Source organism: Tauraco erythrolophus, chromosome 15 (genome assembly GCF_009769465.1).
Source record: "Tauraco erythrolophus isolate bTauEry1 chromosome 15, bTauEry1.pri, whole genome shotgun sequence".
Classification (NCBI taxonomy): Eukaryota; Metazoa; Chordata; class Aves; order Musophagiformes; family Musophagidae; genus Tauraco; species Tauraco erythrolophus.
The window spans coordinates 2,134,223-2,148,952 of NC_141479.1; the positions used below are offsets into that span (position 1 = coordinate 2,134,223).

The 14,730-nt window shown below is 45.6% G+C and overlaps 1 protein-coding gene across 1 annotated transcript in view; it reads right to left on the reverse strand.

The window, feature by feature from the left end:
* Positions 1–591: 591 nt before the first annotated feature.
* The window catches only part of GLG1 (golgi glycoprotein 1), an 89,247-nt gene continuing 75,108 nt past the window's right edge, over positions 592–14,730 (reverse strand). Inside the window, exons 17-26 of the mRNA XM_086621029.1 lie at positions 13,846–13,963; positions 12,777–12,869; positions 12,085–12,222; positions 10,646–10,769; positions 10,146–10,288; positions 9,812–9,913; positions 9,055–9,162; positions 8,301–8,421; positions 6,495–6,601; positions 592–5,998 (exon numbers count right to left, since the gene is read on the reverse strand). Of these exons, the coding sequence (XP_086477155.1) occupies positions 5,831–5,998; positions 6,495–6,601; positions 8,301–8,421; positions 9,055–9,162; positions 9,812–9,913; positions 10,146–10,288; positions 10,646–10,769; positions 12,085–12,222; positions 12,777–12,869; positions 13,846–13,963 (1,222 nt within the window). The 3' untranslated portion in view covers positions 592–5,830. The remainder of the gene's footprint in view (positions 5,999–6,494; positions 6,602–8,300; positions 8,422–9,054; positions 9,163–9,811; positions 9,914–10,145; positions 10,289–10,645; positions 10,770–12,084; positions 12,223–12,776; positions 12,870–13,845; positions 13,964–14,730) is intronic.

Consider the following 14,730-nt stretch of genomic DNA (forward strand, 5'->3'; position numbering starts at 1 on the left):
GCCAACGCTGAGTTCCACACCCTGCCTGCGCTAAGCAGGTCATTGCCGCCGGCTCGCCGCTCCTCGCCGCCGCCTGCCGCACGCCGCAGACCCGCACCGAGCCGGCGGCACGGCGCCTGAGGGGCCGCCCCGCACCTGGCGGGAAGGGCGGCAGGGCAGGGCGCGGGCCGGCGGCAGCGGAGCCCCCCCGGGGGGCGGGAGAACCGCCGCCTCGGCCTGCCTGCCGCCGCCGGAGCCCCCGACCCCCGGAGCGGCGCAGGCCCGCGGCCGAGCGGAGGGGAAGGCAAGAGGCGGTGCCGGCGGGCGGCCCCGCGCGGTGAGGGGGGGGGGTCCCGGCGGCTGCCGGGGCAGCGGGGACGGCGCGGCCGCGCCGGCTCACCTGGGGCAGCGGGAGGCCTGACTGACCTTCCGCGCTTTACGGCCGCCAGCCGCGGCGCGACAGCCGCCCTCGCGCGCCGCGTCACCCGCCCGCCGGCCAATCCCCGGCGCGCCGGTGGAGGGGGGCGGGACCGGGCGTGGCCCCGCCCCTCGCCCCGCCCCGCCCCCCCGGCGGGCGCGAGCGGCCCGAAGGAAGGAACTACACCAAGTGAAAACCTGCAGGCTCTTTTTATTAAATTCTCCCGTTTCATCTGTACAGAAAAAAATGCACATTATTATGTTCAGAATCTCAGTAACATCTCAAAATTACACAGCATGAACATGTAAAAAAAGAAAAAAAAAACAAACAACAAAAACCAAAACAAGGACCGGCCAGGATTTATACACAGAAAGGGAAAACAATTTACAAAAAAAAATAAGAAAGTCTCATTAATGTCACATTTTAAAATAATAATAATAAAAAATAGGACACTAAGTTCAAACAGCTTCTGCTGTACAACAGGAATCCGCTGGGTCTGGTTTGTACACTGGGGGGGAGCCTGCGGTGCCATCCCGGGGGGACACATCCCGGGCGTGCTGGGGGACCCCCTTACCTCCCCGAAAAACCCGGCTCTGGTTTCTCCGGAACGCTGTCCAGTCCAACACAAACGCTACTACTTGCAGCTTCCCCTCACCTCCATTGGGCACGAGTGGCTACGGGGAGAAGTCGCCCCTTTCCCTTTTCCGCTTCTCGGGTGCTTCCCAAGGCGAGCGCTTCTACTCAGCAAATACAGGGGGGGCCACGGGGTGGGATTTCGGGGTGCAGCGATCCACCCAGGAAGGGATCTCTTGCTTTCGGTCAGCTACGGAATGAAATTCAGGTGGTGTGGAATGAGAAAAGAGCAATCTGCCTTTGGGCAGGGAGGGGCAACACGTTATCACTCCTCCCTGTCCCACACAGGCAGCCCTTGGGAATTCCATAGGGTGGGAGGATGCGGAATACGATGCGGAATTCCACCAGTACAGGACAAACAGCGGTACCAGCTGAATTCTCTCCCTCACACGTGTGACTTGGGTCCCCTCTAACCACGACTCACCAGTGGAAGCCAGCCAGGAAGTCTGGCTTCCAAGCAGGGAGGCTGCACAAAGATCAGCACCTGGGAGCTGCCTCCACGACTTCTGAGCCCCGTAATTAAGAACGTACTTTCCCACAAACCGATGCTACAGCTGCTTGAGTCCACAGAGCTATATTTTAAACAGGGACAGAAGTGCTAGATGAAATGTTCTGGTTTCATACCACACTCATGCACTCACACGCACCTCAAAACTACCTTTTTTTAAAAAAAAAAAACCCAAAACTGATAAAGTAAAAAAACCCACAAAACTACAATCTTCTTTCAACTAAATAATAAAGTCATGTTTTAACAGAAGTCACCATCCAACTTGAACACAATTTCACTACAACATTATGGGATTCGAGTGATCCCTCTGGCTTGCCACGTTTCTTCCCTCTGTACCCACCCACAGTTTGCTTCTGTACTTCGAGACATTCACTCCTCTCCATTATTTTCCATCCATACTGTGGATTCTTTCAGAAAAAGACCCATTCTATTTGCCTGGATTTTTAAGTGTTGAATGCTGGGTGAGATGCTTGAATTTTGTTACAGAATTATTTGAACTTCCTTAGGGCTTTTCCGGCCCTTTAGTGACACAGACATAGGGGGCAACTCAGCTCGCTGGACAGCACTTCCAAGCGCCAGGAATTTTGTTCCTACCCAGACGAGTTACTCCAGCAGCCTGAGCGACAGAGGCTCGGCAGGAGAATCCCAAGTTGAAACTCAGCAAAAGGACTTGATTAGACCCACTGGGTAAACAATAAATAAGCTTATTAAGGTCAAACAAGAAGGAAGACTAAGGGGCTAGCAGGAGTGAAGTCCTGAGGTGCACACCATGCACAGTCCCCCTCACCCAGGTCATCTAAACACACGCCACCATTTAGGAAACAGCTCGTTAACTTTTGCAGCAGCAGGAGGGAAACGGAGAGCTGCATGCCTTGCCAGCTCCCAGCCATCCCGCCCTTCCACACATTGCCAGGAGCGTCAGCATCACCACGTCTAGAATAAGCTAAGAGAAGGTTTTGTGATGACAAAGAGGAAAAAAAACCCATCGCCTCCCAAACTGCACCCTGCGGAAGGCAGCCCTTCTCCACCGAGGCACGAGGGTCACGAAGAGGAAGGGGTACCCCAGGTTTTGCCACACCAACACTCTTCCCTTGGCTGACCACAGCTGTTTCTAGCCATCTCGATTAGACCAGAGAAGTTAAAAAGGCTTCCTTAAGTTCCAAGGCAACAGCAGCGTTTCTTACAACCATTTCTCTCCTTCCCCGCAATGGAAAACGGTTACCTGCAGGCAAGAGGCTGTGTTGGCAACAGCGCACACAAGTTATTTTTGGAAGAGTACACTCGTGGGGGCTTCCGTGCTTTCGAGACCTCTAGATTTTTAGCTGTACGTGAAAAGCAGGAGGATGTTTCAAGACTGGGACTGGTAGATTTCTAGTCACGAAAAAAGCAAATTTCACCATTGGCAGTGACAGGAGGCCCCGTTTTAAAACGTGAAGAGGTAACAATGCTCAATGACAGAACAGTCTGGACTCTTTGCCAGTGTCATATCTTTAAAAGGTGGGTCTGTGCCCTTAAAGTGACAAAGGGCATCTGAAGGAATCATGCAGAAACTTATTTAGTATCCTACCTTTGCTTCGGAGGGCCTCCTGACACATACCTGCAACATCACCCCAGGGCACTCACGCTGAAACCGAATTCCCAGGTGAGCCTGTTGGCATGGTCAGAAACATCACCGACCACAGACTAACACCGCTGTAGACCACAGACTCCTAGCACAGTGCTCCAGGCACCCTTACCTTAACCTTCTCTAAATTAAAAAGTGAAAAAACCCAGAAAGCCTTACATCTGAAAGTAAAGAAAGTCACCTTCAGAGCTGAACAGGGTTTACATTCAGAACTATGGCTACAAAGCTACAACTTTCACCGCAATGTCTTTCGGAATTTAGTGGAAGATGCTATTTCTAGACAATAAACCATCTAATCAGGCTTTTCAAGCTAATCAGGTTACAAAACGCCTTTTCAAAAAGTCACGACAGTTTAAAAAAAAAAAGCCCTCCGACAGCAGCTGGATCACGCCTGGCAGACATCTCGAGGAGCAGGACCCGTGCCAAGCAAGCCAGGCTGCGCAAAGATCCCGCTGCCCTTGCCGGCAGCTCTGCCAACACACCCATCTCCTCGGCAGCCGCTCCACCACGGGAAGCAATACACACTTCTACTTGCCAAACTAACACTCGTGGTGCTACACACCTGCGCCTCCTCGAGAGACACGACCCACCCTTCCTCTTCTGCTCCACTTCACATTGACAGAGGGTCAGTTCGCACCAGGGAAGAGGGGCGAGAGAAAGAACTGGGGCTTTATTTCTGTCCTACCTAACCATTTAACTGGACTCCTACCATGTACCACTTCAGTTCTCCACTGAACCTCATTGTTCACACATTCTCTGCTGCTCGCCTTATGTTCGTAATGCTTGGATGTAAAACCAGAAGTGTTTGCGAAAGACTCACTAGCACAGTAAGTTTAAACCAGTATCACTAATAGTTCGCTGTTCACCCTCAGAGTGGGATGAAGGTACGTTTGCAAAAAGCTTCAGTTGCAGCAAAAGCTCACAGTATTTTGTGTACGCCGTTCTGTGCACGCAGCATCATCAGAATCAGCTGGTCCACGCTTCAAAGCGTCTCAAAACCACCTCCGCTGTTCTAGGGAACAACACGGAGAACTGGAAGCGTCAGGTCTTACCTAGCAATGCAGCACTAGGTGGGAAAATGAAGTTATGGTTCAAGCATCAGCCTAAAGTTGGACAATTTTCACTGCGGCACACGCAGGTGAGCACATCTAGGAGGCGAATAAAGTACATCCTACTGTACACATGGACTCTCCTGCAGCCACTTTTAGATTTCACCAACACACTCCACATTTCAGCCAAAGCACGTGGCTTATGATCTCCACACCTCCTTGTACTTGAGGAACAAAGGTGACGGTAGGAAGAGGCCACAACTATTGGTGCAGGTTTTCTAAAACACCTTCTTTGGGCTCTCGGGTGTGAGTATCACGTTCTGGGAGCGTAACTAAATACAGCGCGAGTGCACACACTGATGGCAACGACGTGAAAGCTACTTCCCTTAGAGATCCAGACGTTCCTGCCCTTCGTACAACACCTCCATCCTCCTATCCACTCCTGCTTGGCCTTTCAGACCAGCACCTGTGTCCTACGTCCCAGAAAACGCCAGTTGCTATCCCTTATGAATTGTAGCTGTGGAAATGAGAAACACTCTTCAGTGCTACCATTCAAACCGCTAAGACCCAGCCAGGCCAGTTCCAAACCACTGCACCAGCCCACAAGTAACCACTTTACAGGCAGAGCACGTCGAGTGTCCAGTCACTTTCTCCATCGCTGACAAAGCACTGTCTTGCCCGTGTGTCAGTACCATCTGCAGACGGTTAATTCGGGAGGGTAACAGCTTAGCAGCAGAGCAAGGTGAAATAAAAGGAGTGTCAGAATTTCACGGCATTGTCACTAACAAAAAAAGTCGACCGAGTAACTGATCAGGGCACTTCATGCCTGCTGCCAGCAGTGCTGCACACTGCTGGCAGGCTCTACGTGCCTCGTGCCTAGACCGTGCCGCTAACCTACCGAAATACAAGTTGTACAGCTTACATGAGTATTTGATCCTGGTCAGTATTTTATTCTATCTTGCGAGTGGCAGAGGAAGAAAGGGAGGACGTCTTTTCAGCCAAAAAAATCCACAGTAACAGAAGCAGGATATTCACTAGAAGATGACACCAGTGACTGGTGTCACTTAGGTTGTCCAAGACTATGCTCTGAAGATGCTTTACAGAAGATGAGCAAGATGTCCAAAACAAGGCCAACTGTGGTGTAAGATGCAATTTACCCTTTAATTTCCTGCCTCAATTTCACCCAGCCACAGAGGATGACTAGATTTCAGTATGAACCATTACCTAAATCATATAGTCGGTATGCAGATATATGTCTTTCTTTAAAAATTTACTTAAAAACTGCTTGAGCTGCAGGTCGTATCAGTCTGATCTGGAGAGTGAAGGCAGTTCCAACAGTACAATAGAGACTTGTCTACAGGCAGGTAAACGAGAGTCTGCTAACAAAGGGGTAACAAAAGCTGCTGGCTGGGCTGCCAATGTTGCACACAAACTTTCATAGGATGTAGATGCTGTGGATGAGATCCAGGATGGGAAAACTGAGCCAACACCTGCTGCTGTTCTAACTTTTTTTTTTTTTTTTATTCTCCTCTCACAAGAGGGGGTGGGTAGACTATACAGAGGAGGGCTGTACAAAACTGGGCACTAGGCAGGCATTTCTTCAGCAGGCAATCCAGGCTCTACCTGTCCTTGAGCTCTCTTGTCACCCGCTTGGTGATGCGTCCACACATCAGGCCGATGAGGAAGAGTACACAGATGCCAACCGTGATCACAGACAGTATGTAATTCTTGGACGGAGAGGTCATAACTTGCATGGCAAGGTCAGAAAAGCCTTCTGCTGGGGCAACCTGGAAGTGAGAGGAGAATAAATGAGTCAAGCTGCACTATCCATGTGACTCTCAGCCTTGGCATTTATCAGGTTCAGTCTCTGGTACTGCTGCTGCCTCCTGTCACGTCAGACTTAGCCTGAACCACAAACAAGCAGGTCTGCAACGATTCATCTGAAGGAACTGCTCAATGGCTGCTCAGGAGACAGCGTTGTAACAGGACGTTCTGCTGACCCTACTTCATTGCCCCAGACCTTCTCTACAGGAAACCAAGCCCGGCGCGCACAAAAGACAGTTTAATTCTGCACTGTTGAGGATGTACCCCAGACACTGAAAGAATAAGATACACAAGTTCAAAAAAGGCGACTCGATTTCAATTTCTCTGGACCAAAATCAAAACGCTAGGCTTCAGAGACAAGAATTTCACTACAGCTGAAATTTTTCACAAATAGCTTGCAACAGAAAGATCCAAAGCAAAAACCAGGAAGTAGTTTACTGAAATCCTTTACATATTCACCTTTGCAGCATAGCTCCACATCTCAATACGATCATTAAGGCGTTTCTTGCACTCAGGCTGCAACCTCACACGCTTATCTTCCAGAGCTTCCATTAAGCATGACATTTCTGTAATGTGCAGAAGATGGGGTTACAAAATAGAAACAGTGGCTTCAGTAACATGCTATGGAAAGGCAGCTGGAAAGGGACACGTCAATTCTACTGAAGGCTGATGGTTACGCAGCTTTCTAAACAGACTAGCCAGCCTGACAGACTGTATGCAAAGCCCTGTTGCACCCTAGAAGCCAGCAATTTCACTGAGATTCATGGTAAATACTGCATTTTGAGGCATGAGGAATTTTGGCTTCCAAAAGGAATTACAGTATTTATCCAGGATGTAATTAATATGACTTTTTATAAAGACTTATACATTTGCACCTTCAACGAGCTGTACTCTAAACTCCGTGCCACTACCCTTTAGAGAGAACTAAGATCAAGTTCAGCTCAGGAAAAAACAGTGTATCTCCTTAGGCTTGTGAGGAGTTTCTTTTGATCAACAAGATGTTTTGGAAAGGTTTAACTTCCTGAGTTTTTGCACAGTCCTGTGCAAAGGAAATGGGATTGTAATGTTCTGCGTGCCTACGGAGCGCCCTGGCTAATTCATAAGCTATTTTATATGCTCATGAGACACTGACATAAAATTTTTTATTTTAGACTTACACTGCCTTACTTGAATAATCGCTAATTGGGTGCTTCCTGCTTTGCAGTGAAGAGTTATTTTGTTCATAGTTTTGCAAACTCCAGACTTTTAAACCACTATTGTCAGTTCAAACACTCAGAGGTAGATCCCTCTCTAAGCTAAACTTCTGCGTATCTTCAGTGCAAACACATTAGAACACACATCAAAAGAATTATGACAAAATAGGAACAAATACAGGATATCCAGAATTTCAGAAAGGCATTCAGTAACCAGCATGAAAGATAACAATCAGGAAAATACTTGGCTGCTTTTTTTAACGTCAGATAAACTCAGAAAGATGGGAAAGTTCAGAGCTTTTTTCCCCCACTAGCTTTCCTTAAGCAGCCATACACACTATCCACTCGCTAACGTAACAGCAGTAACAAAGTGCAAGAGCTTGACCTCAAACAGGAGACGAATGGGTTAGGAAATACTTAAATAAATGATGTTTCAAGTGGTCTGAACCTGCTGAACTCAGTGTCAGGGGAGTTGGACGAGCTGATGAAGTCTCAAAGCCTTCAGCTGCTATGTGAACTTAGAAAATGTAGATAAAACTGGTATATTTAAGCAAAGAAAAAAGAGGATCAAAGGACTTCAGTTTAGTTTTGTCTGTCAAACACTGTCATAAGTAAGCTCGGGAGCTGTATCCTGTGTGAACCTGATACAGGGCGAGAGACAAACCTCACTGTGAAATGAGTCCATGTACTCCAGTCCACGTGTACTATATTAAGCGTTCATTTTCAACAGGATTTAACTGAGGAGGGATTTTACAGAAGGGTGACGGATCTGGTATCACACACTATTGTCGGTAATCATATGAATGATGGAGTATAAAATATACTCATTAAGTGTGCAGATAAGGCTGTAAGGATATTATGTCAGGATTGAAGAACTGGTCCCACCTTGGACACAAGGACTTCTTGATAGCCACCTTCTAGCGGCATCTACCACCTCTGCAATCATCCCGCTTCATGACCCACAAAAGACTGGTGGAAAGACCTGGTACTTAAGACAAGCTGCATTCTCTTACCAGCATTAAAGGTCCTCAGGACTGAGAGGTTATTAAAAACAAAAAGCATGAGCACTTACGGCGTCCTCTCCCTGGCGGAATGGCAGCACAGTGGTGTTTGATGTCTAGGGCACAGGCTGTGTGGAGCACTGGGTCAACAAATATATCTGCTTTGCTTTCTTTCAGCATGTTGAGCACTTCCTGGTGAGGGGGAAATTACAAGTACATCTCAAAAAAAGGAGAGAGAACAAAACTCACACTGCTCAATGTTCCTGAATGGTGCATCATCTTTTTAAATCCAGGATCATGAGAAAAAACACCACCGTCCCCGGCTGAGCCTGCGAATGCTGGTTTAGGCTGGATTAAATGTCCTGGTTTATAAGGGTTACCATAGTTATGGTCACTAAAATGCCCACATTAATCTAAAATACAAAGTCAATATGCAAGGGTTACTGCAGTTAGAATTGAAATAAGGTGCCATCGCCACGGGGGTAACTCATACAGCCCTTGATCATAGCCAGTGCCTCGGTCATACCCAGCACAAGGGAAGCCTGCAACGGAGACAGAGGCAGAAAATAGACTAGAAACTTTGGCAACCATAATCAAGAAAGGACCAAAACCTGGAATTGCAAAGAAGGCATTATCGACACAATTTTCACTGGCAAATTGAAACTGAATTGAATCGCTGCAGGCCAGAACTGAGATGTGTAAGGACATTTGTGGAGCTCTGGCATCAAAGTAGCTAGAACACGGCCCGGGCTCTGATCTGGAAAAATTTATGATTTATGCAGGGACAGGATGCCTTTTAGAGCACATTCAATTTATTTGCTTTACCTTCTTGCACATTTCAGTTTTTATTTTTAGCAGATTCACTTTCAGACATTCTTCCACCTGCCCAGTCTGCTCCTGAGCTGCTGCTTCTTCTGCACACAAGCTGGAAATCTATTGTGAAAAAGGTATTTTAACATAAGTAGCTCACAACAATTATTCTGCCTTTTAGCACATTTATATCTCAATACATTAGTTCATCACAGGGTGCAGCTAGAGAACACACAATAGGGAGATACTTTCCCCCTCCCGCAGAATCCTCCGAGCCAAAGGCAGCCTGGCTCATGCAATATGCATACCCAAAACCCAACAGCAAGAACTCAATATTACTGTACTGAGAGGAAAGCAGGGAGGAAAACAGCACAGAAATAATGTTAAGATAGAAAATAAGCAATACTTGAGACATGGTTGATTCAACTATCAAAATGAAAGCTCAAAATCTGACTGTGTTCCAGTTAAGGTTGACAAGACCAGGGAACTAGCACATGGTTTTTTTACAACATGAAAGCAGTATTTTTCCATAATTACAAGTACTGAAGAGATCCCAGATGAAAAAAATTATTTTATGTTAACACTGCACAGGAAACTGCAATTCTTGCACAGTGGACAAAAATCAAAAGCAGAGGGCCTGACTAGCTAAAAGCAGTTCAAAGTGGCTTTTGTTTGTGTAATTATCAGGATAACTCCTGTTTTAAAGAACAAAATCCGTTTTGTGAAGGAAGTTTTCATCCTGACAAACTAGGTGCTGAGCTACTTCTCCTACCTCTTCAGAACAGTGCATCTGTAGCTGGGGATCCAGCCGATAATCAAGAGCCGATTCCTGGATTATCACTCGGATTTGGTCCTCGCAGTCTGGAGAGAGACGCTATTAAGCGGAGAAAGTCATTAACCCACTCAACGACCTTTATTTTCGTAAATCAATCACTTTGCCTTTTAACCTTTGTATTCTGTAATAGTTGTATAGGAGCATAAAAACTCATTTACGTACAGCCTGTCCCGTACACGGAACGCAGCACACGAGCCCGAGTTCCGTTTGTCAGACCACGACTGCTGCCCAGCACGATCCCGCACCGTTTGCATCCGCCAGCTCTACTCACCTGGTCTGCATATTTCAGCTTCAGGCAGGAGATGACTTGCCCTTCCAGCTCCGTATCATCCTTGGCCCTATTCAGGATATTTTGGCAGAATTTGGGTATGTCTGCTTTGCACGCCTTCCTGAGCACTGGGTTTAAGCGGTAATCTAACCGGGAGAGACGACAGAACTTCATTAGAGCACACACCTCTTCAGATTACAGAACGTAACGCTCCAAAAGAGATGTGACACAAATTCCCTGGATGACACTGTACCACCAATAAATTTAATTTGGGGGAAAATTAGTATTATTTCACAACAGAACTTCAACTTGTGAGGCAAGAGCTTCAGGAATAAAGCGGATCCATTAAGCTGACCCTCAAGAACTTGACTGAATAAAGTCAGTGTGTGCACTGACAACCACGAAAAAGAATAAAACACAGCAAATATTCTTTCAGCCATGCAGACCACTCAACCGCTCAGGCAGGCAACTTAAGTTTGTTTTTTTTTTTCAGAAGAGGATACCTGTGTTCTGTGTAATCTGACGCTTGGTAATCATTTGCTTGCATTTAGGATCCATCACTTCACTGTTCTTGTTTTGTTTCAAACACTGCAACATATTTTTTGAGCCTGCCTCTGGACAAAACCGCTACAAAAAAAAAGCCCCAAAAAAACAAGTTTCATCATTAAGCACTTGAAAAACCTCCATAAAAACAACAACCAACTGTATTAATGGAAGAGAATAACCACTTGCCCAACACAGAGGTAGGCAGACACACTCCCTAGCCCAACATCTCCTGGGAAACAGTGGTACTCTCTAAACTGACTGTGGGCATGAATTTCTCTGCTTATGGACTGAGCACTAAGCTGTACAGCCTTCACTGGCTTCTAGGCATCAGCTTGTGCTGGGCAGTATCGAAAGCAGCTTGCCTTTATTTTCTAAAGTTACAGCACATTTTGCAATAAATACTCAGCAAACTACATCTCACATCCAACTATTTTCGCTCGCCTTTATTTTAGAAACTGAAAAGGGAATCTTTTAAGTCTAGGCACATACTGCTGTTCTGCATAAATGCTGGCTGCACAAAGCGACAGGTAAAGACTTCATGAGTAACATCCAGGATGAATTAAGACCATATGGAATGAGAAAGTAGAGGAGAGCTCATTGATACCAATTTGCCCATTCCCACTCTGAATTAGATAACCAAAAGTGAACCAGCTAGCCCAAAATTCAGACCAAGGTACTAATTTCTTTTGTTAGAAACTAATTCTGTGGGAGTAAGATAAGGCTGTTGCATCTTCTAATCCTCACCATTTTGGTGAGATTACAGGTCTTTTTTAAAAAGCATGAGTCTATACTGAAGAGCAATAGATTCTCAAGATGTTCTGCTTCAGTCACAATATGGAGTCAGGGTATTGCACACAGACCACACATTTACTGTTTCAGGGCTTACAATTCTGGCTGCTGCGTAAGAGTGTCTTGTATTAACACTCACTGCTGCTTTCCACGTGGTACCACTTTAAACCAGCATTTCTGATTTTAAGTTTTGCATGATTTTGCCTGCTTTATCAGTTTGATGAAAGCCTGTGTGTGCTAGGTCAGCAGTGAACTGAAGATGTTACTCCTCTCTGTAATCGTAACTTCTTCACCCTTGCTAAAAGCTAATCCGAATCCAAACCAACTAGATGAAAACTGTTTTAGAAGCCTCAGCGCAGACTTCCTCCTCAATTCTGCTGGCAGTTGGGAAGACAAATTTCTTACTGCACAGGCTTTGATCTGATATTTGGAGGAAGTAAGTTGAAAGAGCAGCCCTGAAGAAACCTCAGCCTGATTCCGAGTTAAGAAACTCCTTACTTTGCAAAAAAGCACTCATACTTCTGAAACGACTCTTTAGGGGAAGCTCAAAACCAACAGAGCTCTTCTATCCTGATCTCACCCTCTCAAATCAGCACACTACCGTTACCTTGATCATCTGCTTGCAGACTCTCATGAGTGTGTAGTCCAGCTCTGGATCCATCATCTCTGTCTCTTGCAGCTTGAACACCTTCTGGTGGCACTGGGTACTCAACTGCTTCTTGATTTCTTTCAGGCACTCAATAATCTACAACACAACATTACAACCGTAACAGACACACTGTTGATACAATTCTGAGACATGCTGCTCAAAACACAGAGCTCTGTGTTCCCCTAATGGCTACCCTCACCTGATTTATGCAGTTAAGTTTCCAATGCTCAGATTTGATCAAAAAAAGTCGTTACCAATGCTGATTTCCAGCACTTGCTTTAAGCTCATCTTTTCTAATCAAGATTCAATGAGATGAAGAGGGCCACTTGGACTTACTCCAAAACCCCAAACCTCATCTTGCAGACCATTATGCCCAAGAAATCTTTTGCAACATTTGCAGTAACCAGCTGCTAATAGTTTAAAACTAGCATTAACTGAGGAATTAACTGCTCACAGCACAGCATTCACCCAGTACTAATGCTTGTGAACCTACAGGGAAAGCAAAATAATGCTCCAAAACACTAACAAAAGATTTCACTGGTATCAAAATGAAAATCTAACGCTGCACTCACAGGGGTAAAAGTATTCCTCAGAAGTTTTCTGAAACGAAAGCACAAATTACACGGTAAATTATTAATAAAATCCATTACCTGAGCATTGCCATAAGGCACGTTTTGGCAGTAATTCTTGATGTCACTTTTACAAGCCTCATACAGTTCTGGTTCAAGTCTGATATCCTCGGTCTGCAGAACAAATTTCAATATGAGCTTCAGAGCAGCAAAAACTTCATCTAAAGATGATTTTACTTTGTTAATCTATTAACTAGAGCCCGCTAATCACAAAAAGCAAGCAATTCTCACAACAGGCACATCAGTTTCTTTGAATGCAAGAGTCGCGGGTGTGAGAAGTGGTGTCAGTCAGAAATCAACTTTGCAAATTCATGCGGTGGATCAGTTGCCTTTTTACACTGAAGAAAAGGTTTAAACTGCTCCTCCTCAAAGGGCATCGATGCAAATGCCCAAGACAGATAAAATCTTTTCATATGAAAGCGAAAGGACATATTAATAGCCATCCACCTATTGGGTGATTTGGAGGATGTGAAGGAAGTTTCCTGCTTTAAATGATGCTCAGCATTTGAATTCTTCCATAGAAAGGCAAGAGTGCTGCATCTTCTGATATGGGCCTACTTAAGGTGAAGCTTTGACACTCAAACAATATCTACTGGACAAAGACCTCACGAGTTTATTGCTGCAAGCCCCACAGCAGAAGTTGAGAGGCAGCCTTGCCTACTAGAACAAATACTACTTTTATTTATCCACTGAGCAACTTCGAGCAGCTGGAGTCGAGTTGCTTCATCTGTGCTCGTTTCCTCAGACTGTAAAATGAAGCTTTTATTCTCTCCTAGAGGACTTTAAGGACATCAGTATGTGTAGCACACTGCTATCGAACACTAAACATAATCACTGCTAGCTGAAATTCCAATGACCATTTAGCTTGCCTTAGCCTTCATGAGCCTATATTTAAGGCACTGAAGTAGACAATCATTACTTTCACCGTGAAGGGCAATTGAGCCTCGTGTTGTAAGAAGAGTGGAAAAAATAAATTATATACATCTTACAAATGAGCTTCCTTTTTTCCCCAGGGTGGACAAACCAGGAAGCTTGAATTCAAGGACCTCGCTAGAAGAGCGAGCAGATCAAGAGTTTCATGCAGGTTTACCATCTCTAGCTCCTCAACACGCAGCTGTTTGCGGCACTTCAGAGAGACCCTGTGCTCCTTGGCATCCTGCAAAGTATCATTGCGCACAGTTGTGCTCAGACAGATCACTACATCCACCCTGCAGAAAAGAAAACAGCTTTTTACTCAGATACCCTTCACTTGGACCAGTCAAGATTGGTGCTGGATCAGCACATCAGAGAAAGTGACCCCAGGAATCCAAACACAACATAAAGTCCTTGTGCATCAATGCTTACTTCCAGCCTGGGTACAGCTCTATATAGAGTAACTAGATCACAACTAAAACCTAAATCTGATGCTCTCTAATTGGAGTCTAGATCAGTGGACAAGAAGATATCCAAAATTCCACCACTCCCCTGCCCAGCAAGACCGACCTCTGCTCTTAAGTCCTGTAGGCAGTTTAGAAAAGCTTCCCTTAATCTCAGGAAAAGACAAAGGTCAATACCTACACGGCATTGCAAACAATCCTTTTGCACTATGGGAAGGGCATTTACATCATAAAATGCAAATAGTCTTGCTATCCACCAACGGGATTGACCTTGTGTGTAATTTACTCTTATGTCATTGCAGCAGGCCATTAAAAAAACCCTCATACTGACACGAATAAACCAGCTAAAACAAGTGGGATATTTTCCCTTCCCAGATCAGCAACTGGAACAACAGTGGCCAGCATCTTAGAAGACAATGAATCTAGCAAGGACATAAAACACCCTGGGACATGCGGTCCACTAATCGTAATCATTAACTATTTTCAGAGCAAGAAAAATAAGGACAGGCTTGTATGTGAGAGTAAAGCAGAAGTAATTTTGAAGAGGCTGGCAATGCCTCGACCTCAAGCGTTTGCAGAAGGCAGTCGCTACGGGAACA